General features: G+C 37.4%; 6 protein-coding genes and 4 pseudogenes across 10 annotated transcripts, besides 4 other annotated features; 5 read left to right on the top strand and 5 right to left on the bottom strand.

Moving 5' to 3' along the window:
* Positions 1-10133: part of a mobile genetic element that runs on past the window's edge.
* On the top strand, positions 465-664 carry TVAGG3_0176090 (annotated as a pseudogene). Its single transcript has one exon. A coding segment is annotated over exon 1 (200 nt).
* Positions 693-1298, bottom strand: TVAGG3_0176100 (uncharacterized protein; the record flags this gene model as incomplete). The annotated part of the gene is made up of 1 exon (XM_051225458.1): positions 693-1298. One exon carries the CDS (start codon positions 1296-1298, stop codon positions 693-695), a length of 606 nt encoding a protein of 201 aa, XP_051110444.1.
* TVAGG3_0176110 (uncharacterized protein) lies at positions 1524-1913 on the top strand (the record flags this gene model as incomplete). The annotated part of the gene is made up of 1 exon (XM_051225459.1): positions 1524-1913. The coding sequence occupies one exon, from the start codon at positions 1524-1526 to the stop codon at positions 1911-1913; it is 390 nt and encodes a 129-aa protein (XP_051110445.1).
* TVAGG3_0176120 (uncharacterized protein) lies at positions 1941-2181 on the top strand (the record flags this gene model as incomplete). The annotated part of the gene is made up of 1 exon (XM_051225460.1): positions 1941-2181. A coding segment is annotated over one exon (241 nt), but the record flags the coding sequence as incomplete, so codon positions are not given.
* On the top strand, positions 2558-2859 carry TVAGG3_0176130 (annotated as a pseudogene). Its single transcript has one exon. A coding segment is annotated over exon 1 (302 nt).
* On the bottom strand, positions 5016-5991 carry TVAGG3_0176140 (annotated as a pseudogene). Its single transcript has one exon. A coding segment is annotated over exon 1 (976 nt).
* On the bottom strand, positions 8222-9208 carry TVAGG3_0176150 (annotated as a pseudogene). Its single transcript has one exon. A coding segment is annotated over exon 1 (987 nt).
* A 94-nt stretch (positions 10134-10227) lies between the features above and the next one.
* On the bottom strand, positions 10228-10590 carry TVAGG3_0176160 (uncharacterized protein; the record flags this gene model as incomplete). The annotated part of the gene is made up of 1 exon (XM_051225461.1): positions 10228-10590. The coding sequence occupies one exon, from the start codon at positions 10588-10590 to the stop codon at positions 10228-10230; it is 363 nt and encodes a 120-aa protein (XP_051110447.1).
* Positions 10591-11036: 446 nt separating this feature from the next.
* On the bottom strand, positions 11037-11548 carry TVAGG3_0176170 (phage tail repeat-like family; the record flags this gene model as incomplete). Its single annotated transcript, XM_051225462.1, has 1 exon — positions 11037-11548. A coding segment is annotated over one exon (512 nt), but the record flags the coding sequence as incomplete, so codon positions are not given.
* Positions 11549-16951: 5403 nt separating this feature from the next.
* Positions 16952-17470: a mobile genetic element.
* Positions 17471-18584: 1114 nt separating this feature from the next.
* Positions 18585-18621: a mobile genetic element.
* Positions 18585-18621: a terminal%2Cinverted (terminal inverted repeat of Banshee-A3 transposon ID:TVAGG3_0176190).
* Positions 18622-19389: 768 nt separating this feature from the next.
* TVAGG3_0176200 (protein of unknown function, DUF4106 family) lies at positions 19390-21378 on the top strand (the record flags this gene model as incomplete). The annotated part of the gene is made up of 1 exon (XM_051225463.1): positions 19390-21378. A coding segment is annotated over one exon (1989 nt), but the record flags the coding sequence as incomplete, so codon positions are not given.
* Between the last annotated feature and the right edge of the window lie 55 nt (positions 21379-21433).

A 21433-nucleotide genomic window follows, 5' to 3' on the forward strand; every position in this document is an offset into this window, starting at 1 on the left:
TTTAGTCTTAGTAAGATGGTAGCTTCTTAAAGCAAATACCATTGCTGAGTTTTATGTACGTGAAGAGAAGTACAATGAATTCAATTACGAGTACAATTGCAATGACAACTAAGGCAACTATTTTTGTCTTTTGCCAGCAAGGGTACTTCTTCTCTTCCAATGGTTCGGCAGAACTATACTCACTCATGAGAAATGCCAAAACGGTTTAATAGAAAAAGTGTCATTTTTTCATGTCCGAAGACTCGAAGGTGCAACACTTCCAAAATACCGACGAACTCAGAAGAGCAGCATGGCAGTATTCTTGACAACTTCTTTGAGTTCTCCAGGAACACCTTGGAAAATGCTGAAGAACTCCGACACAGAGAATTTGGAGAAATTGCACTCCAATACTACCTTGACAAACAAAGGGTAAACAAAGGGTAAAATAAGACTAAAAACTTAACGTTTAAAAAGTGACATTTTTAATGAGCTCCGAGTCACCGAGAAAACTTGGTCAGATGTTAGCAGCTTACTTCCCTGAGGAGGATGGAAGCGTTACATACATAAGGTTCAAAAACAACGAACCTGGAATTGCGTACCAAATTCGCAATTGCATGACCATGGAAGAGTACGAAAGGTTCTACAAGAGAAACCAGCTCTAAACAACTCAGAAAAGAAAGAGTAAAAAGTTTAACTCGTAATTGTTTATTTTTTTACTTGTATGGGCAAGCTGCAAGTATGAAGTCGACTACCTCCGTCTTTGTTTTGACGAGCTGGACGGCTCTTGCGAGTACGTCTGTTTTGCGGTCTCCAGCTGGTGTCTGACCTTCGTAATTGCGCATGTTCTTGAGAGCTCCAACTGTAAATGATTGTAGGATGAAGAGTCTCTCAGACTGCTTGAGGTAGTCTTCACGGTCACGAACTGAATCTGTGGTACGAGTCGAATCGGTCGATTTGAGGGAAGAGACTGAAAGCCTGTCGTCTTCCATTGGGCTGTAGCATACTCTTTGCGTAAGCGGTTCAGACCTTCTTCGAAGTCTTGGTCTCTCTTGAGATTGAGATTGGAATTGCTGGGGTGGAGCTTGCTGGAACATCCAAGGGTTGGGGAAGTAAGGCATAGGCTGAGGAGGGTAGTTCGGGAAGCCTTGTGGTGGGTAGTAACCTTGAGGTGGAAATTGGTAGTAACCTTGAGATGGAAATTGGTAGTAATTTGGTGGAGGGACTTGCTGGAACTGAGGTTGCTGAGGAGACTGTTGTGGTTCTGCAGCTTTCGGTTCTTCTGGCTTTGGAAGGCATTCAGGAAGAGGAACGTCAGTCATTCGTTTGTGTCCTGTCGGATGGAAAATATTTTCCTGTCGGAAGGAAAAACTTTTCCTGTCGGAAGGAAAAATTTTTCCTGAAGTTCGACCAAAAAGTTCTCAATTTTCGAAAATTTGAATGGTTTACGGACGGACAACTGGAAGAGTTCTTCCTGTCGGAAGGAAAAATTTTTCCCTTTGTCCGGAAAATTTTTTCCAGTTGTCGGGAAAATATTTTCCTGTCGGATGGAAGGACTCGGAATGCCAGAAGGATTTGACGAGGCAATTTACCTTATAGAGATAAATGAAGTTGTTAAGCAGTACTTGCGCAGGGTAATGAAGCCCAAGGTCAAGTTCACCGCTATTTCTGGAAGGGCTGTCTTGAATCTCGAGACTTCGACTGGAATTCCAATTCAAATACCAGAAAACACTCCTTTCGATGGCATAAAGGACGCCAAAAGAGAAGCTCTTGTTAAGTTCCTAAACAAACGTCCTTGGATAAAAATACCAAACAAGGAGAACCCCCTACCCCATATGAAATTGGCAATTCAGTCTCTCCTTAACTTCTCGGGTCAGCCGTTCTACATAACCTGTGAAGGCGACATCCAACCAGTTCAGTCAACCTTAACGTTTTGAGTAAAAACATTTTTTTTCATTTTTTGAATGAAGCAAGTTAAATTCGTCCCACACCAATCTCAATGGACCGATGAAGAGTTTCAAGCCATGGTTGAAGGCGTTGAGAACGACATAGACGGCGAACTTGAAGGAGCTCAAATCACAATTGCAACCAAAATTGCAGAGGTCAAGGAACAGATAGCTCCACTTAAAGCTACCAAAGCTACTCTTGACCTCATGGATAGTTACCGTTTAGATGTCAAGAGTGGAATAAGACAATTAAAATTAAAACTTCTAAACTACGAAGCTATACTCCAAAAGTTAGCAGAAATGAGAAGACTTTACCAGAGCTACTTACATGTAAGGGACTTACCTTCAAGCAGTCCGACCAAAGATGAATTTTCTGACATTGTCCCAATTTTGTCCGAAAGTCAGCTCAGATGTTTTGAACTGCTCCCAACATATCCAGAATATGAACGTTTGCCTGAACTCTTCCGCAATCTCAAAAAACGTTTTTTGGTTCTCATGTTCGAAACTTTTATCGGAAGAGACAACAAACGTTCAGAAGAAGAACAAGATATTATTTTAAACTTGTTGTATGACATAACTGTCATAACAAGCTTTTTGAAGTAAAACCGCCATTCTCAAACCACTTCATTTTTTCGATGTCCGAACAAGCACCGAAGCCGAACACAATAGCAGATGTCCTTTCAAGGTTGCCAGACAAGCGCCCAGTTCAAATTCAAATTGCCCAATTGAAAGCTCATCTGACAAACATATTAAGACTCTCCAAAGTAGTCTTATGACAGAGATGAAGGAAACTTAAAGCCGATGTCCTCATGAACCAGCTTCCAATGAGAAATGCCTGAACAATTTCACGGAAACCTTGCGCAATTACGAGAGAGAGAACCGAGACCTTGCCAGACTCATCTACCGTTTCTTCGAAGAGATAGACGCCATCTGGAAAGGTACTCGGAAAGGACAGAACATGCAACACCGTACTTCGTGAGTACCAAATTGAAGAAGGAATTGTCGAGGAAGAAGAGGAAGAAGAGGAAGAAGAAGAAGAGAAACACGAAGAAAAGGAAGTTTTTGGTCAACCCTTGTTGCCGATGACGGTTACGAAATTCCCAACCCTACCCATACCAAATCCGCAACAAGGAGACAGGCAAGGTTCTTACCCCAGTCCTCAACAACTTGGGACACTTGAACCTTAACCTTCGGAATCGCGGTTCAATCTCCATGGGCAAGCTTGTCGCAATTCAATGGGTTCCAATCCAGGCAAGAAGACGAAGGTCAGACACATTGACGGTGACAAGCTCAACAACCGTAAGGAGAACTCGAGTGGTTCTAAGAGTAAAAAAATTTTATTTTAGGGGGAACCCCAAGTAAATTTAGGTGTTTATTTGGATAAGTATGTTAAATAAGGGTAATTTGCAAAATTAGTTCCGACCTTTGAATTGGGCTCTTTCGTTATCCCAGTTGCGTAGGAGGTCGTCCCAGAGGAGTTGGTAGAATTTGCCAATCCAAGGACGATTTGTCCTCCCAGGCATTGAGGATGTATGCTCGTAGAGTTTCATGACCTCTGCCTTGCACCAGACACCCTCTCCCTTGGAACGTAAGGCTTCTTCGAAGTGCTCGATGCGATTGGCTGCGTGACCATCCGAAATGACACTTTTTGTCCGTTTGGTCAATGTTTGTGTCTCGTGCCATAGTCGATGAAAATACAGACAAACAGGTTATATATGAGTTGAGACCAAGAATGGTGTAACTCGACCTGTCCGATTCAAAGACTCCGAGGGCGACCATGAAATTAAACGGAAATTAGCTAGGAAGGAATATAAAATGGACTGGTTGCCACCACCTCCACCTCCACCACCTTTACCTGTTCCTCAAGTAAATAAGCCTTTCCCGTTCCCAAGAATTCCCACATTTTTAATTCAATTCGAATAAAAATTTTTTATTTCATGCAATGTTTTATTTCTGTGCCGTCTTCAAGTATGCCCAGTACTTACGCTTGGAGAGGACATTGAACTTCGGTGAAAATTTTGTCCAATTTGAATTGACCCATCTTCTCACCGACTAAACCCATTTCAATGAGTTTGTTGTACCCTTCTTCGTTCGTCATGAGTGCGTCAATGTTCTCATAGTAAACCACAACTTTCGATTTGACTTCGGAGAAGAATTTGTTTGTAGTTGTCAAGGACTGCTTTTGCGAACTGAGGGTAAGACCAATGTTCGACAATAGGTTTAATGTGGTTACTAAGCCACTTTGACCTTGAGTGAATTCGTACTTCAAAACAAAAGGAGAAAACCTTTCAACAAAGTTGTCGACCTTCTCATAATGTTTACTCTTCATCTCTTGAGGTTTCTTAATGGAATATCCCCATGTCGAATTCATAAGCAATTTGAGTGTCATTGCAAGTTTGGGTTTGAAGCTTTCCTAATATCATACAGTTGTTGTATGACTTTTCCAACTGTATAGTTCCTTCCCGGGAACTCACCATCTTCGTTTGGAATTCCAGTCGGAATATATTGGACAAACCTCATGTATGCAGCGTTAAGGTCGACATAGTATATCTTTTCGTTTGAGTCGAACTTGTCGCAACCAATTGGTCCAGTTTGTGGAAATTCAAGTGAGTCTCTTATCTTCTGAGAAACTTCTCCTGTTATCTCATAAACATCGTCGAAGCAACCTGTTTCATATAAAACCTTCTGACCTAACTCAGATGCTCTCCAATACAATTTGACGTCAATTGGATGTCTCAATGGAAGTTTGTTTATAGCATCTTGAAGTTCTTGCAACCTCATTGGAAGTTCTTCTGGTTCAGGTTGGTATCCGAACAATCCAACTCCTTGTGGAATTGTGTACTTCTTTTGTACTAGAACTTTGTCTGGAACAACTTTTGGTCTTGCTAACAGTGAAAAGTTTGTTTCGTCTTTTGGTACAAAAGTTTCTGTCAGCTTGTCATCTGGAATTGGTTCCAACAAACCTTTCTCGAAAGAATGTTTACAGCTCTGACAATGTTGCACTTGCCTTTTCCGAACAATGGGTTTGTAAGACTTTCGTTCAACATGAAGTGGTTGTGGACAATTACAATCTTCAACCATGGTAAATTGAACTCAACAACATAGTCGTCATGTGAAGAACCTTTAGCTGTAGGTATGTTGACTCGGATATTGACATTTGCCAACGGTGCAATTTTTGCCAATTGACCTCTGAGAATGTACCTTGTCTTCACACATGACTCAAGATACTTCATCTTCTCTTCTGTAACAAGACCAGAGTTCCTGAGACATGTAAGAATGCAAGGTTCGTTGACAATTGTTTCAATTGAATTGTAAATTCCATACCTTGTCAAGTCAATGTCAGACTTATTTATGAACGGGAAGTATCCAGCATGTTGTCTGACTGCTTGAGGGTTAGGTTGGTACCATTCGAACTTGACACTTGCAATTCCTTCAATTGCATTCAAAATGTCTGAGTCGGAGTCAACCATTTGTTCTCTCTTTGTAGTCTTGAAAGCGTCAAGAAGTTTTGCAGCTGTTTGTTCATTGCCATTTGCATAGTAAATGTGACCATCCAAATCTGTTATGGTCAATCTGAGATTGTGTCCTTTCTTATTTCCGTCTTGAATTGCAGCAAGTACTCCCATGAAGCCTTCTTTGTTCTTTCCTTCGTCAAAGTTTACTGTAAAGGTTCGACCAGATGTAATTTGACTTCTAACTTCACGGTACTTCTCATATGCATATCTTGTTCTTTCCATGGGAGCATGACCATCCTCTGCACTACCTTTTTTCCTTCTCAAAGGATGCAATTGTTCGTCATGTTTCCAGTAAGAATCTGGCAAAGCCGTCGTGTCCTTCAACTTGAGGTTCACTAACATCGAAAGGCATGTTCATAAGACGTTCTTCTTCTAACCTCTCTAGTCTGTTTGGATAATTTGCACGTGCTGTTTCCAAATCCATTTCGTAGCGAAGACCAGCCAGTTTGTCATAGACTTTTATGGGTCTTCCTGTCTTATTATTTAAACTTCTTCGAAACTCTCCAACCATATCTTTGCAACTCTGCTTTTATTCTAGCAGATTTTCTATCCATTCTATATGGGGGCATTTTTATAAAAATAAAAAAATATTTTTTTCTTTACTTTACATAACCGCCTGCTGCCATAAGTCTTTGACGCCAACCCATACCAGCTAATGAAGGTTGACTTGGTTTAGTTTGGAAACTAAAACTTTGGTTTTGGTTTATCTTCAGTTTTTGGTTTTTTCTTCTTCTATCGGTTTTTCGTCACTTTTCGGTTCCTCTGACTTTACTTCACTTGCAGGAACAGTTGTGTCGTCAACATCTTCATAAATATCATATGCCATTTGTTTTTGTTTTCCTTTCAACTTTTTGTGTTTGTTGTAAAGTTTAGAATATTTCGACTCTAAGTCAATGAGATGTTCTATAATGAACTGTTGGTCAGTGAAGTAAACTTTTCCATCTGTTGTCTCGAAAGCTCCTTCAGACTTCAATATTTTATTTGTGAGAGTCTGTTTCTTTTTTGAGATACTGCCGTTCCATTTTTATGAAAAGTGACTTTGTAGTTAGGGTTTGTATTTCCAGACCTGGCACTTTCTATTATTGAATTTTTCTCTTCATCGGTAAGTTCTTTGACAGGTTTTGACAATGGTTTGAACTTTTTGTTTGTGGTGTCAAATCTACCGTTTCAACTTCTTCGGTCATTTCATCTCAGTAAAAAATTTTAGTTTGGTTTGTTTTTCAAACTGGTTGTTTAGGTTTTTTAAGTCGGTCTAAAACTTCCTGAGGTATAGGAAGAACTTGACAAACACGTGGTGTAACTGCTGGAAGCCGACAAATCCATCTTGAGCCCATTTGTCTCAATGCTGTATTGTTCATTTCATCTCAGTAAAAAACTTTACATTCCCCACGTTTGAGGCGGTTGAGGTTGGTTATTGTTTACCCATTGTTGTGCATGGTTATATCCTCTGTTAAAGAATCTTTCACCTTGGTCCATATAGTGTCCTGCTTGGTTATAGTAGTCATTTGCTTTGTTATAATAGTTTCCTGCTTGTCTTCCTACATTGTCCATCCATCCTTGAACTTTTCCTCTTGTTTCAGGATTTGGAATAAGATTTGTTGCATCTCGTGCTACATCCCAACCTTTCTGTACAGTTTGTATAATAGGTTGTGCTTTCTCTTTTAAGTATACCTAATGTACTCAAAATCTTCCTTCCAACTCCAAATACACCTCTGGCTATTGTCCCACTGCGGGCAAAAAATCTGGATGCAAACTCCTGCTAATGCGCCAAATAAACCCATTTCTTATAGGATAAAAATGACGAATCCAAACAAGGACCCCTATGTTTCTAAAGCGACAAAAAAAGCACTCATGATAAAAAATCTTTAGTTCAACACCAAATGCTTGGTTTATGGATATCTTGGAAAACATTCCGAGGTATAGAGAAGATGGACCACCATACTGGTTAATATTTGTCGGTCAAAACACAAGATACTGTGAAGCCATACCATTATGGTCCAAAAAATATTTTAGATGTGAAAACTGCTTTGACAATATTCGTTGACAAATACCATCCAACAAAACTGACATCTGACTGTGAAAGTTCTTTCAAATCAGATGATGTAAAAAACTATCTGCGTTCAAAAAATGTAAACCAATATTTCATTGTCGACCAAAACCATTCTGCTCTTGGTGTCATTGACGGTTGTATAAAAATGTTAAGAGACTTAAACCAACCACAAGGTGGTGAAGCAAATGAAATGTCATATGACGACAAATATAGACACTTCTCCATGGCAAAGATGAGACAAGTTTTAAATATTTACAATAGCCGTAAACAAAAAGGTTTGGGAAACCACTCCCCCCGAAGAAATGAAAACAACCCTGACTTAGAGAAAGACTATATATTTAATAATTTAGTCAAAAGAGACAAACAAGAAAAGAATGCCGGGCTTCAAACTTCAGAAAGGTGACAAAGTAAAAATAGAAATACCTAAACGCGACCCATATGAAAATACTATTGACTATGACAACAATGGGAACCCGACAGGTACTCACATTCGTGTTCGTAAAAATAGAAGAAAGTATACAAGAGAATATTATGAAGTTTTAGGCAAACATGGCAAAATGTACACACTGCAAGCAGAAGATAAACTACTATTGTCAGACCTCGTTTCAAACTTGTCAAAGTTCAAGGTGGTATACTTTCAAAGACAGTTCCTAACAAATATAAGACAACTCCTGACGAATATGCTAAAGAAGTTGAAAATGACGACTAAGCATTTCTATACCATGCGTAAACTGTCATGTAAGGTGGCATGTATTCTTTACTTTGTCCCGTTGTTTGCGTATATCCTGAAACGCGATGTGTATGGATTCCTCCTCCCTCAGTGTTATTCCAGTAACAATTTATAGCAAACTTAACGTCCTCTTTAACATCATATCCTTTACCTTTGTCATTCCTGACCAATCCCAAAATCTATGACTATGCAAACCTGCTTGAGATGTACTTAAATCTATGTAGTGACTGTGTGCAGGTAAATTTGGCACCTGAAATCGTTTTACTTCCACCTGTTTCCTTTGAAGAGTTTGCAACAATACAAAAACCTGTCGACTATTTGAGTCCAAGTTCCAAACCCAGAACTGTTTCTGGTCTGGTAGAGTTCATTGACGTATAAATAGAGCCTATAGGATATAATGTTTGAAGTATTTCTGTCTTTAATGTTTGAAGCTCTGTTTTGTCTGCTTTCTTGTCATATAAATCTTGAGCAGTGAATTTAATATTATGTTCATCCTTCATGACATAAACATCTTTACATCTAATGTTTCTCATCGTCGTTATGTCGTCATCCGATGTTAAACCTTGTGGAAAGTTAGGAGGTTTACAATATAATACATCCCCACCAGTTTCTTCAACCGTTCCTTCAATACTTTCTATAGCAACAGTTGTAAAACTTGTATGTGTATGGTTCTTATCTGCTTCTTCTCTAACTCATCGTTAACATAAGTTTTATCTGCTTTAAGGTCTAAACATCCTGAAACCCATCCTGTATCGGCTTTAGTTTTTAAAATCTTCGATGTCCGTTCATGGTACCAGTCAACCCTTTCTATAATTTCTTTATCTTTTTCATCCACATATTCCTTATCCGCCTTCTTCACTAACACACTAGCCATAAGTCCCTTATCTACCTTATTTTCAAGGCTAACGTTTAAGTCTGTTATTTCAGATATAGAATGTGTATGAGTCTTTTTAGAATATTCGTTTTCAGCTCTCGTCACTTCACTTGACATTTTATTGTCAACATATGTTTTGTCTGCTAGTTCAGGATGAGTATGTTCTTTTGTTGCATAAGCATTGTTAGCTCTTTCTTCTCTTTTGCTATTGCATCGTCTACATATTCTTTGTCAGCTTTGTTGTCAAACATCTGCTTTCAAAAGAAGTTCATTTATAGGTTTCTCGTTTAAAGTTCCTTTTGTTGGATTTATACAGACAGTATGGTTCTTATTGTCTTGAAACAGAAACTCATCTGTCATTGGGTTTATTGTCAGTTTTAAGTTTCCTTCTTTCAATGACTCAGATATCTTAGAATAGTTTGAAAAGTTTGTTGTGTTCTTATTTAGAGCTTGCATAATGAGTTGTCGTTGTGTTGTATTTCTCTCATGGAAGCAATATCTTTCGACATTTTTATTCTAGATAAAATATGCTTCCAATAGAAAAAGAAAATTCAAGAGTTGCTACAACTAAACCATTAGATGAACTTTTTACTAATGTCGGTCAAAAGTTTGAGACAGAGACCGTAAAGCATGAAGGCTATCGTTTGACTACCCATTAAGATGGCTAAGAGACCCATCTGTCACAAAAGCTATTGGCTTTCGTAGAATGAAGTTTGTGTCTGTAGAAGATAAAAGTTTTCCATTTATTGTAAGGTTTCATATAGATTATATATCTGAAGGGAAACGAAAAATGTGGGAAGAAATTGAGCTAATACAAGTTGACCTTTCATCTTCTCTACAGACTGCGTTAAAAAATATAGAAGATAAAATAAATTCATGTTATGCAAAATATGCTGATGAATATGCAAATACCGAGAGCACACTTTATGTGAGAATTGTATATGACAAACAAAATTCACAAGTGTCATTTCAAATCTACGAAGACAATCCAAAGAAAGACGAACAAATATATACAGAATTCACTGCAATGTCATGGTATTATAATTCCATTATATTCCATTCCATATACCTCTTCCAACATTTCGAAAGAAGTTTCCTATCTTACTGAAGAAACCCATTTTACTATATGTAAAAATCTAATGTCCGCCTAGTCTCTTACGTTTCCTGTTGAGTTCCATAGCATTCTTTAACTGGAGCTCATACATTCTGTTTCTCCTCTGGTAGAAAACATATTCTGGGTCAACTCCTGTGTTCGCGTCATCTGCATAAAGTTGTTTATATCCCACTTCAGGGTTTGTATAAAACTCTTTCCATCTCATATTTGCATACCATGGTGGCAAACCTAACGCAGCGTCATTTGACATGGCAGTTTGCATTTGTACATCTGTTGGCACTTGACCATAGTTTGCCATTGCAGTTTGTATTCTAACTTCATTTGGAATATTCTCTGGGTTTGGTTGTCCAGGTTGCTGTGCATTCGCTAAGTTCTGTGCGTCCATTTAATATTAGATAAAAATATCTCTTACGAGTACATATACTGAACATTTGCAGGCATTGGTTCATCTTCATATTCTCTGTACTTTTCTGCCACGTCAAATAAATAAATGACACAATGGAAAAAACCTAAAACAAGTAGTCCGATTTCAAACCACATTTACTTACTAATAAAATTTCTTTATTGTGACACTTTCTCCAGTTTATAGGACCTCTCTCATATTCTATCTTGTCATATCTAAACTCATAGTCATGTATGTCCTCTAACCATCTCATAACGGTTTCCAAACCACTTTTATCGGATGTAAAGTAAAAGCATGGATGGTTATGTAAAACGTCTAAAGTTTCTAAAGAGTCTCTCAAAGTCCAGTCTACTTGGTATTGAAAATCCCATGTGTTATAGAACGGCGGGTCCACTATAAAGAAAACATTTTCCTTGTCTTTATATTTTTCATACAACTCTGTCCAATGACATCTCACAAACTCTATACCCTCAATATATTTTTCTATGTCCTCTTTGAAAACATTTGTATAGTTAAGATATAAAACTTTTGACATAAGTGTTTCAATGTCATGAACTCTTATAGCACCACTATATAATAGTCTAGCAGATATACTATCCCAGTCTATATATTCTGCTTTTTTCAAAACCTCTCTCACAATATTTTTCTTATCTAATGGTATACGTTCCATCTTACCTATAGGTATCTTTTCTTTTAACTCTTTCAATATATTGTTTGTGTCTGGAATATGTTTGAGACGGTCCATATAGTTGTCGAAGTCATTGCATATAATCTTTGAGTCTGGGAATATTATATGGCACAAATGGGATATATAGAAACTTCCACCGAACAAATCTACAAATGTTAGACCATTCGGTAGTTTCTTAAGTTCTCTCAATATAATATCTTTACATTTACTCTTATTTCCAAAGAACGGTAACGGTGGTTTTGTAAAATTCATTTATATATAATAATAAAAATGTTTTTACCCGAAAAGTGACAGAAAAGTGACAAAACATGAAAACATATATAATTTGTGAAAAGCGACACATTATATAATGTTTTCGACCCAGAAGAAGGCTTCTTCCCAGAAGCAATGGAGGAAGAAGAAGAGTCCTCCGAATTCACACCAGAAGACTAACAATTTTCCGAATAAAAACTTCATTTATACTAAACATCTTCGGGGCTAGAGGGCACGAAGTGCCTGGAAGCCCCACTACCTTTTTTTTTTTTTTTTTTTTAAGTTCCTTTTTTATAAGTATTTGAGTATATTTGTCCCATATTTATATTCAAAATAAAAGTAGAAAATGAAACTAATTTTATTCTAACCTATATAAATATATCAATAATCTAAAATGATTATAGTCTGAACTATATTTTACCAGATTATCAAATACCCTATATTTCCAACTCTTGGAAAATTTTCATGACCCCCTACCCAGGGTCCTAAAATGGGTATTTTCCTCACACAGACACCGTGGTTTTTTGAGCCGGGAAATAAATAGCGCAGACAGTTTCTACATATCGAGACATGCTTATACTTAGAGTTTGACGGGGATCTAAAGTGATTTTTTTCTGCATCGCGAAATCTAATGCAATCTCAAAATCATGAAGAAACTGCGAATCGGAGCGCAATTTTTTAATATGTTAATATATAAAGGTACCCTACTACTGCAAATGCTTCAAATGAAAATCTAAGAAATCAGATTAATTTGATCACATTAGTATAGTATTGGTCAAACCAAAAACTCATATTTTGATATATAGCCTATGGATATTCATATTATCTACTTTTCATTGAATTACATAAGATTTAATAATCTCATAAATATTCTTTTTAATTTTCCGAATTCTGTGTGCATTTAGATTGTCCATACCTGTATATAATAATTCTAGAATGGTTTGGTTAGATATTAAGTTTTTTAGATTAATATTTTAACAATTTGATAAAACAAGCATTTGTTCCATTTTAGAATCGCCATTGAACTCTGGTTTGACTAACATGATGTTGTATGATCAAATAAATTCTAACTTCATGAGATAAATTTTGAAATTAGAAAATGCAATATCTGACACAAATATTTATATGAACACATTTAACATTCAATGATAAACTAAAGTACTATACAGCAGATTCGATTTGGCTTATATTTTATATAATCAACTAATAATCCTATAAAATTGTGCTATTCACGTTGCTCAAAGATGTATTGAACATTCACTACTTGTGTATTGATAAAATTAGATATAGATTCTAATGTAAATCGATATTTTGAAAATTCATATATATTTTGTCTTGGTTTGGCATTTGATCGTGTTGAAACCGGAATTGCAATATATATCATCTAAATATATAACTATCAAAATATGAGCTATAGATTTTTAAATTATTCTCCTGAATATGAGTGACTAACATAATTATATTGAATTGAGTAGTAAGAATCTTAAATATTAGAATCTGACGATAATTTATTATAACTGTATAAAGGAACAAGACTATAAATGATGATGAAAATAAAGATTAAATTTAAATCTGAAAATTTGAAAACATTAAGTGTATTGTGCACTCTTGTCGGTTACAGTGTCTCATTCCGGGAGACATTGCCTCTGAATGTCTCCCAGAATGAGACAATCTTCTGCAATCAGAATGTGATTGCAAAACTTTGACCGACAGGAGTGTATTGTGCACTCTTGTCGGTCACAGTGTCTCATTCTGGGAGACATTGTCACTGCATGTCTCCCAGAATGATATCAAGTTCCCCATTCATAACTTGAATGCGGAACTTTGACCGACAGGAGTGTATTGTGCACTCTTGTCGGTTACAGTGTCTCATTCCGGGAGACATTGCCTCTGAATGTCTCCCAGAATGAGACAATCTTCTGCAATCAGAATGTGATTGCAAAACTTTGACCGACAGGAGTGTATTGTGCACTCTTGTCGGTCACAGTGTCTCATTCTGGGAGACATTGTCACTGAATGTCTCCCAGAATGATATCAAGTTCCCCATTCATAACTTGAATGCGAAACTTTGACCGACAGGAGTGTATTGTGCACTCTTGTCGGTCACAGTGTCTCATTCCGGGAGACATTGCCTCTGAATGTCTCCCAGAATGAGACAATCTTCTGCAATCAGAATGTGATTGCAAAACTTTGACCGACAGGAGTGTATTGTGCACTCTTGTCGGTCACAGTGTCTCATTCTGGGAGACATTGTCACTGCATGTCTCCCAGAATGATATCAAGTTCCCCATTCATAACTTGAATGCGAAACTTTGACCGACAGGAGTGTATTGTGCACTCTTGTCGGTCACAGTGTCTCATTCCGGGAGACATTGCCTCTGAATGTCTCCCAGAATGAGACAATCTTCTGCAATCAGAATGTGATTGCAAAACTTTGACCGACAGGAGTGTATTGTGCACTCTTGTCGGTCACAGTGTCTCATTCTGGGAGACATTGTCACTGAATGTCTCCCAGAATGATATCAAGTTCCCCATTCATAACTTGAATGCGAAACTTTGACCGACAGGAGTGTATTGTGCACTCTTGTCGGTCACAGTGTCTCATTCCGGGAGACATTGTCACTGCATGTCTCCCAGAATGATATCAAGTTCCCCATTCATAACTTGAATGCGAAACTTTGACCGACAGGAGTGTATTGTGCACTCTTGTCGGTTACAGTGTCTCATTCCGGGAGACATTGCCTCTGAATGTCTCCCAGAATGAGACAATCTTCTGCAATCAGAATGTGATTGCAAAACTTTGACCGACAGGAGTGTATTGTGCACTCTTGTCGGTCACAGTGTCTCATTCCGGGAGACATTGTCACTGCATGTCTCCCAGAATGATATCAAGTTCCCCATTCATAACTTGAATGCGAAACTTTGACCGACAGGAGTGTATTGTGCACTCTTGTCGGTTACAGTGTCTCATTCCGGGAGACATTGCCTCTGAATGTCTCCCAGAATGAGACAATCTTCTGCAATCAGAATGTGATTGCAAAACTTTGACCGACAGGAGTGTATTGTGCACTCTTGTCGGTCACAGTGTCTCATTCTGGGAGACATTGTCACTGAATGTCTCCCAGAATGATATCAAGTTCCCCATTCATAACTTGAATGCGAAACTTTGACCGACAGGAGTGTATTGTGCACTCTTGTCGGTTACAGTGTCTCATTCCGGGAGACATTGCCTCTGAATGTCTCCCAGAATGAGACAATCTTCTGCAATCAGAATGTGATTGCAAAACTTTGACCGACAGGGTGTATTGTGCACTCTTGTCGGTACAGTGTCTCATTCGGGAGACATTGTCACTGCATGTCTCCCAGAATGATATCAAGTTCCCCATTCATAACTTGAATGCGGAACTTTGACCGACAGGAGTGTATTGTGCACTCTTGTCGGTTACAGTGTCTCATTCCGGGAGACATTGCCTCTGAATGTCTCCCAGAATGAGACAATCTTCTGCAATCAGAATGTGATTGCAAAACTTTGACCGACAGGAGTGTATTGTGCACTCTTGTCGGTCACAGTGTCTCATTCCGGGAGACATTGTCACTGCATGTCTCCCAGAATGATATCAAGTTCCCCATTCATAACTTGAATGCGAAACTTTGACCGACAGGAGTGTATTGTGCACTCTTGTCGGTTACAGTGTCTCATTCCGGGAGACATTGCCTCTGAATGTCTCCCAGAATGAGACAATCTTCTGCAATCAGAATGTGATTGCAAAACTTTGACCGACAGGAGTGTATTGTGCACTCTTGTCGGTCACAGTGTCTCATTCTGGGAGACATTGTCACTGAATGTCTCCCAGAATGATATCAAGTTCCCCATTCATAACTTGAATGCGAAACTTTGACCGACAGGAGTGTATTGTGCACTCTTGTCGGTTACAGTGTCTCATTCCGGGAGACATTGCCTCTGAATGTCTCCCAGAATGATATCAAGTTCCCCATTCATAACTTGAATGCGAAACTTTGACCGACAGGAGTGTATTGTGCACTCTTGTCGGTCACAGTGTCTCATTCCGGGAGACATTGTCACTGCATGTCTCCCAGAATGATATCAAGTTCCCCATTCATAACTTGAATGCGAAACTTTGACCGACAGGAGTGTATTGTGCACTCTTGTCGGTTACAGTGTCTCATTCCGGGAGACATTGCCTCTGAATGTCTCCCAGAATGAGACAATCTTCTGCAATCAGAATGTGATTGCAAAACTTTGACCGACAGGAGTGTATTGTGCACTCTTGTCGGTCACAGTGTCTCATTCCGGGAGACATTGTCACTGCATGTCTCCCAGAATGATATCAAGTTCCCCATTCATAACTTGAATGCGAAACTTTGACCGACAGGAGTGTATTGTGCACTCTTGTCGGTTACAGTGTCTCATTCCGGGAGACATTGCCTCTGAATGTCTCCCAGAATGAGACAATCTTCTGCAATCAGAATGTGATTGCAAAACTTTGACCGACAGGAGTGTATTGTGCACTCTTGTCGGTCACAGTGTCTCATTCTGGGAGACATTGTCACTGAATGTCTCCCAGAATGATATCAAGTTCCCCATTCATAACTTGAATGCGAAACTTTGACCGACAGGAGTGTATTGTGCACTCTTGTCAGTTGAAAGTTCTGCAATCAGAAGAAGATTGTTGAACAATCCGCCATTCCAGGAGGCATGAGCTTGTTATCTCTCCTGAAAGGGCACATATTTGATAATTCATGGAGCAGAACTTTGCACGCAATCAGACAAAAGATTGCGACAGAGTAACTGGGAAGACAGCAACTTGAAGCGATAAGCTGCTTGGGTGCTGTTTCCCAGATGCATCTGTCGGGCAAAGTCTCAAAGGAGCAGAACTTTGCACGCAATCAGACAAAAGATTGCGACAGAGTAACTGGGAAGACAGCAACTTGAAGCGATAAGCTGCTTGGATGCTGTTTCCCAGATGCATCTGTCGGGCAAAGTCTCAAAGGAGCAGAACTTTGCACGCAATCAGACAAAAGATTGCGACAGAGTAACTGGGAAGACAGCAACTTGAAGCGAAGTTTTGTTTTCGAGTCTTTGGTTAAGAAATCTTAACAAAAAAACAAAGAAAAAAATCAGATAAAGTTGTCAATAACTTCATCAGTTAATGCTCACCTATGGGAGGTGTTTTGCGGGAGCTGGGGGTATCTTGGTGAGTACTCAGGAGGCCAAGAAGGGCACCCCAACCGACATTATCCTGATGAATTCAGTTGTCAACCATTCTGAAAACCGCCGAAACCGTCGTGTGTAGAGAAATTGTTTAAATTTATTTTTTTTTCAGATTTAAATAAAAATAAGAAATGTTTACTATTATGGATTTTGAAATTTTTTTAAATTAAGGGAGGCTTCCGACCAGAAAGCTCTCTCAATTTTTTGTGATGTTTACACCAAAAGTGAGATTCGTTAAGCGTTTTTCTCGTTGAATATTGAGTTTCCCGGATTTTGAGTTATTCATAAAGCTCCTCTATATTATACCCTATCTACTGATATGATTATTTTTGAAAAATCTCTTAAATCGACCTGCACTGAATTTTTTAGGGAAAATTCGAAATTTTATAAGTGTTTTCTGTAACTTTTTTTTACGGAATAAAATCCGAAAAATAATTTTTTGAAGAATCATTTGGGTAGAATACTTATCGAAAATTATATTTATTATAATTTTGGTCGATAAAAATAAGCGGATTCAAAACTGGCAAAAACCCTTTCGGCAATTTGTGGACGATTCCGAACCCCCTCATTTTTGAAATTTAATAAGAAAAATAGAATCTTTATTAAATATAGATTTTAAAAAACTTGGTTATAAATTACGAAATTTTCTCACTTGGGCTAAAAAGTGACAATTTGGTCGGAAGCCACCCTTAAGAATTGGAGATGAGACAAATTTAAATTTTTAAGAAATATTTGGAAGGGCGTAAGATACGCCAACTTAAAAATATTATCAAATGAGAGAAAATCACTCAACAAAAAAACAATTCTTTCAAAAAGTTTGACATTGATCTTTCTAATACATATTTTTGGAAGGGAGTAAGATACGCCAACTTAAAAATATTATCAAATGAGAGAAAATCGCTCAACAAAAAAACAATTCTTTCAAAAAGTTTGACATTGATCTTTCTAATACATATCCTATGGAAGGAGTTTACATTCTCAAAATAAAAACCAGTTCAAAATCTTATTATTCCTTGAATAAAAATCATTTAATTTCAAATCCATTCCAAATCCTTAAATCTGTATTAAAATCATTTTGCCAACAACCAATACAATACAAATTACATTTCCATATATCTTCTTGTCCATTTTAATTTTTTATCTCATTTTATTTAATTTTATTTAAAGCATATAGACATCGAGATCCTTTACACATAGTTATATAAAAGTCAAATACATAATAAATTCTTAATTCTAGAGATATCTCAAAATCTCATTTTTTTAATTTAAAATACCTTTCATTTTTCACAGTACGATCACAACAAACAAGCCATTTACTAATTAACACATATAAGAAAAATATCAAATTACAAAACAACTTTCAATATCATTCGCATCAAATTCTATTTTTTCATAATTATCAACTACATGTTATTATATAATATATGTCGGCGCATATTCCACTCTATACAAGTGTCAGACACACTCACACAAAGCTGTGAGATTCATACCTCTATCAGTAGGACTTCTCAAATCAAGAACACATATGTTTCACTATCGCACATCTGTGTAGGATCTAATTAACCCTTTGGACTTGTACTTCAAAATTTGATAATTTGATAATTTCATGTGATATCATCATTTGCCTTTAAAACAACTGTGCGTTAAACTAGACACGTTTCTCTATCATAATGCAAAATATCAAAGTTTGGGAGACTCCCAAAGTGTCTGAAACTGATCATAAAGGTGAAAAACCGTTTTCCAGAAGTTGGGAACGTAGGGTATAAGAGAAATGAAATAAGGCATAAAAATATCATAGCATTGTAATAAACAGAAATTCATCAAAAGTGACAGCTCTCAATTTTTTGACATTTGTCAATTCTAAATTGAATGAGAAAAATGAAATAATACTAAGCATAATACAATATTCTAGATTTAATTATAATTAGGAAAAAGTTAGTTTTGAGAGTACTTTTCATAGGCATATAGAATGAAATCTTCTGAAAAATAATATCACATAAACTCATATTATTTTCTAATATATAACTATTTTATATAAAAATCAAATTCAATGATCTTAAAAGCGAAGGATAAACCTCAAAATTTACGAATATAATGAGTGGGAATATAATGCTTATCTATCATAAAACCATATGAAATATCAATTTTTGCTTTACGTCTAATTTTTGACGACAATTAGCAAAAAATGTTAAATGTTAACACTCAGTCCATTTGAATATGAAAAATAAAATTGACTTTGATTAAATGTTTTTATTTATCATGCAATTCTTCTTGCGACCAAAGATTTGAATCAAATTTCAAAAAATAAGATAGCTTAAAAAATAATATACGGTAAAAAAAAGGGTATTGGGGCCTCCAGGCACTTCGTGCCCTCTAGCCCTGAAGATGTTTAGTATAACTTTGTCCGGACAAGTAAGGGTCTATCGTCGCTACAGGAAAAGTTACAGGCGTTCCAAGGAAGTATACTTTGAGAAGACTTTCCCCCTTATAGAATGAGATAGGATGGTTATTTTACAAAACTGACAACACTTTGACCGAGTAGTTTTTTGTGCTGAACAAAAAGTGTCATATAAACATCTGTCAAAAACCGCTTTTTACTTCACTTAAAATGCCACGTAAGCTACGTAAGAATATACGTAAGAGGAAGGGAGCATTGAAACATCCAATAGTAAAACTGACACCACAACAACAGTTGCAACAACAAATGATGAATGACCCCACTATGTTGCAACAAATGTCAAGCAACCCTATGCTTTTAAACCGAGTTATTGGTGCACAGAGTGGAGGTTTAAGAGCGGCACTTTTAGCGAAAATGGCAGGCTATGGTGGAGCTGCAGACGGAACAGCTTATAACCCTCAAAGTCAAATGAATTTGAGTTCACTCAAAAATCAAATAACAGATGTCAAAAAGTCAAACATAGACATACAGAAACAAATAAGTGAAAACGAAAAGAAACTAGAATATGACAGACACACAAAGAAACTCAATGAGTTAAACGTAGAGAAAAAGAAGAAAGAAGAACAACTGAAAGAACTAAGTACAGAGGAATATGCGAAAAAAGTGTCAGAAAAAGCAGCAGAAGTAGCAAAAATGGAACAAGATGTTATAAATTTGAAAAACCATACTACTCAATATAAAGTACTGAAAGATGAAGAAATAAAACAAAAAGCCCTGAAGACATATATGGATAGCGATGAGTATAAAAAAGAAGTTGAAGCAAATGTAAAGGCAGAAAAACTTTTACAGTTGCAAAACCAAACCGTACAGTATGAAAACTTAGCACAAGAAAGTAAAAATAACGACGCAGCCATGCAAAAGGTAATGAAAAGCGCAGAATATATAAAAGCTAATAATGACTGGTTAGATGCCCAAGCCAACGCTAAAGCAGCCCAACTTATAGGGTCAATAAGGACAAAAATACAAGCGGATGAAGACAGTTCAAATGAAGCTTTAATGAATGCTGACTTTAAGAATGCCTTCGAAGCTCTTCATAGTAAGGTGAAACTAGTGAACGACTTCTCATCTGGAAAGAAACTGAAGTCTGAAGGTTTCGACAAAGAGTTAAGAGAAGTAGCACAAAATATGACGAAAATAACAGATGCAGCAACGAGACAGGCAGTTCAAAGTGCCTATGACGCCGTTAGAGCAACTGTTGTGGAAAGTCAAGAAAAAGAGTTACAACAGACCAAAACAGACCTAGTAAATGCTTTCTTAAGAACGAAAAGTCAGGTAGGACATTATGCTGCAGATGGAACATATGTGCCAGCTGGTGGAACTTATATACCACCAAACCCTCCAAGAGAAGCACCTGCACCAGGACTACCTAAAACATTTACATCGTCACATGGACACAGACACAGGCATGCACCAAAACCAACACAACAACCAACACAACAACCAACAGTTCAAAACACTGCACCACAACCAACAGTTCAAAACACTGCACCACAACCAACAGTTCAAAACACTGCACCACAACCAACAGTTCAAAACACTGCACCACAACCAACAGTTCAAAACACTGCACCACAACCAACAGTTCAAAACACTGCACAACAACAACCACAAACAGAGCAAGGACATAAAAGAAGTAGAGAACAAGGAAACCAAGAATTCTTAAAAATGCTTAAGGAAAATTATGGTTACCCAGATACTCTTGACTTTAGTGACAGATATAAAGAAGCTATTAGAAAGTTCAAGGAAGGAAATACTGACCCGAACCTATTTAGCTTTATGGTTCAGCACCAAATGGGATATAATTTCAAACCTGGAAAATACAAGCTCGCTAAGGGATATGATTTAATAGCATATCATCCAAATGACATGGATGAATTTACTCCGAGATATTTGGTGTCAGAGATAAATGATAAGTCAACTATCTTCATGAAACGCGTAAAAAATAGAGACGGAACGAAAGAAGAAAGGGTTATGAATGCGGATGACTTAAATAGGGAACTTGTTAAAAACGGTCTCGGAATATATGAAATGCCAGCAGATGAGGTACAAGAAACTCCACAGGAAGAAGTTCAGATACAACCAGACATGGAAGAAATAGTTCAGCAACAACAGCTAGAAGAGCCAGAAGGAAACGAACAAGTCCTCCTTTGGAAACTAACTTCACAGAACTAGATGAAGATTTGGAACAGCCGAA

This window comes from Trichomonas vaginalis, chromosome IV (assembly GCF_026262505.1).
Source record: "Trichomonas vaginalis G3 chromosome IV, whole genome shotgun sequence".
Lineage (NCBI taxonomy): Eukaryota > Parabasalia > Trichomonadida > Trichomonadidae > Trichomonas > Trichomonas vaginalis.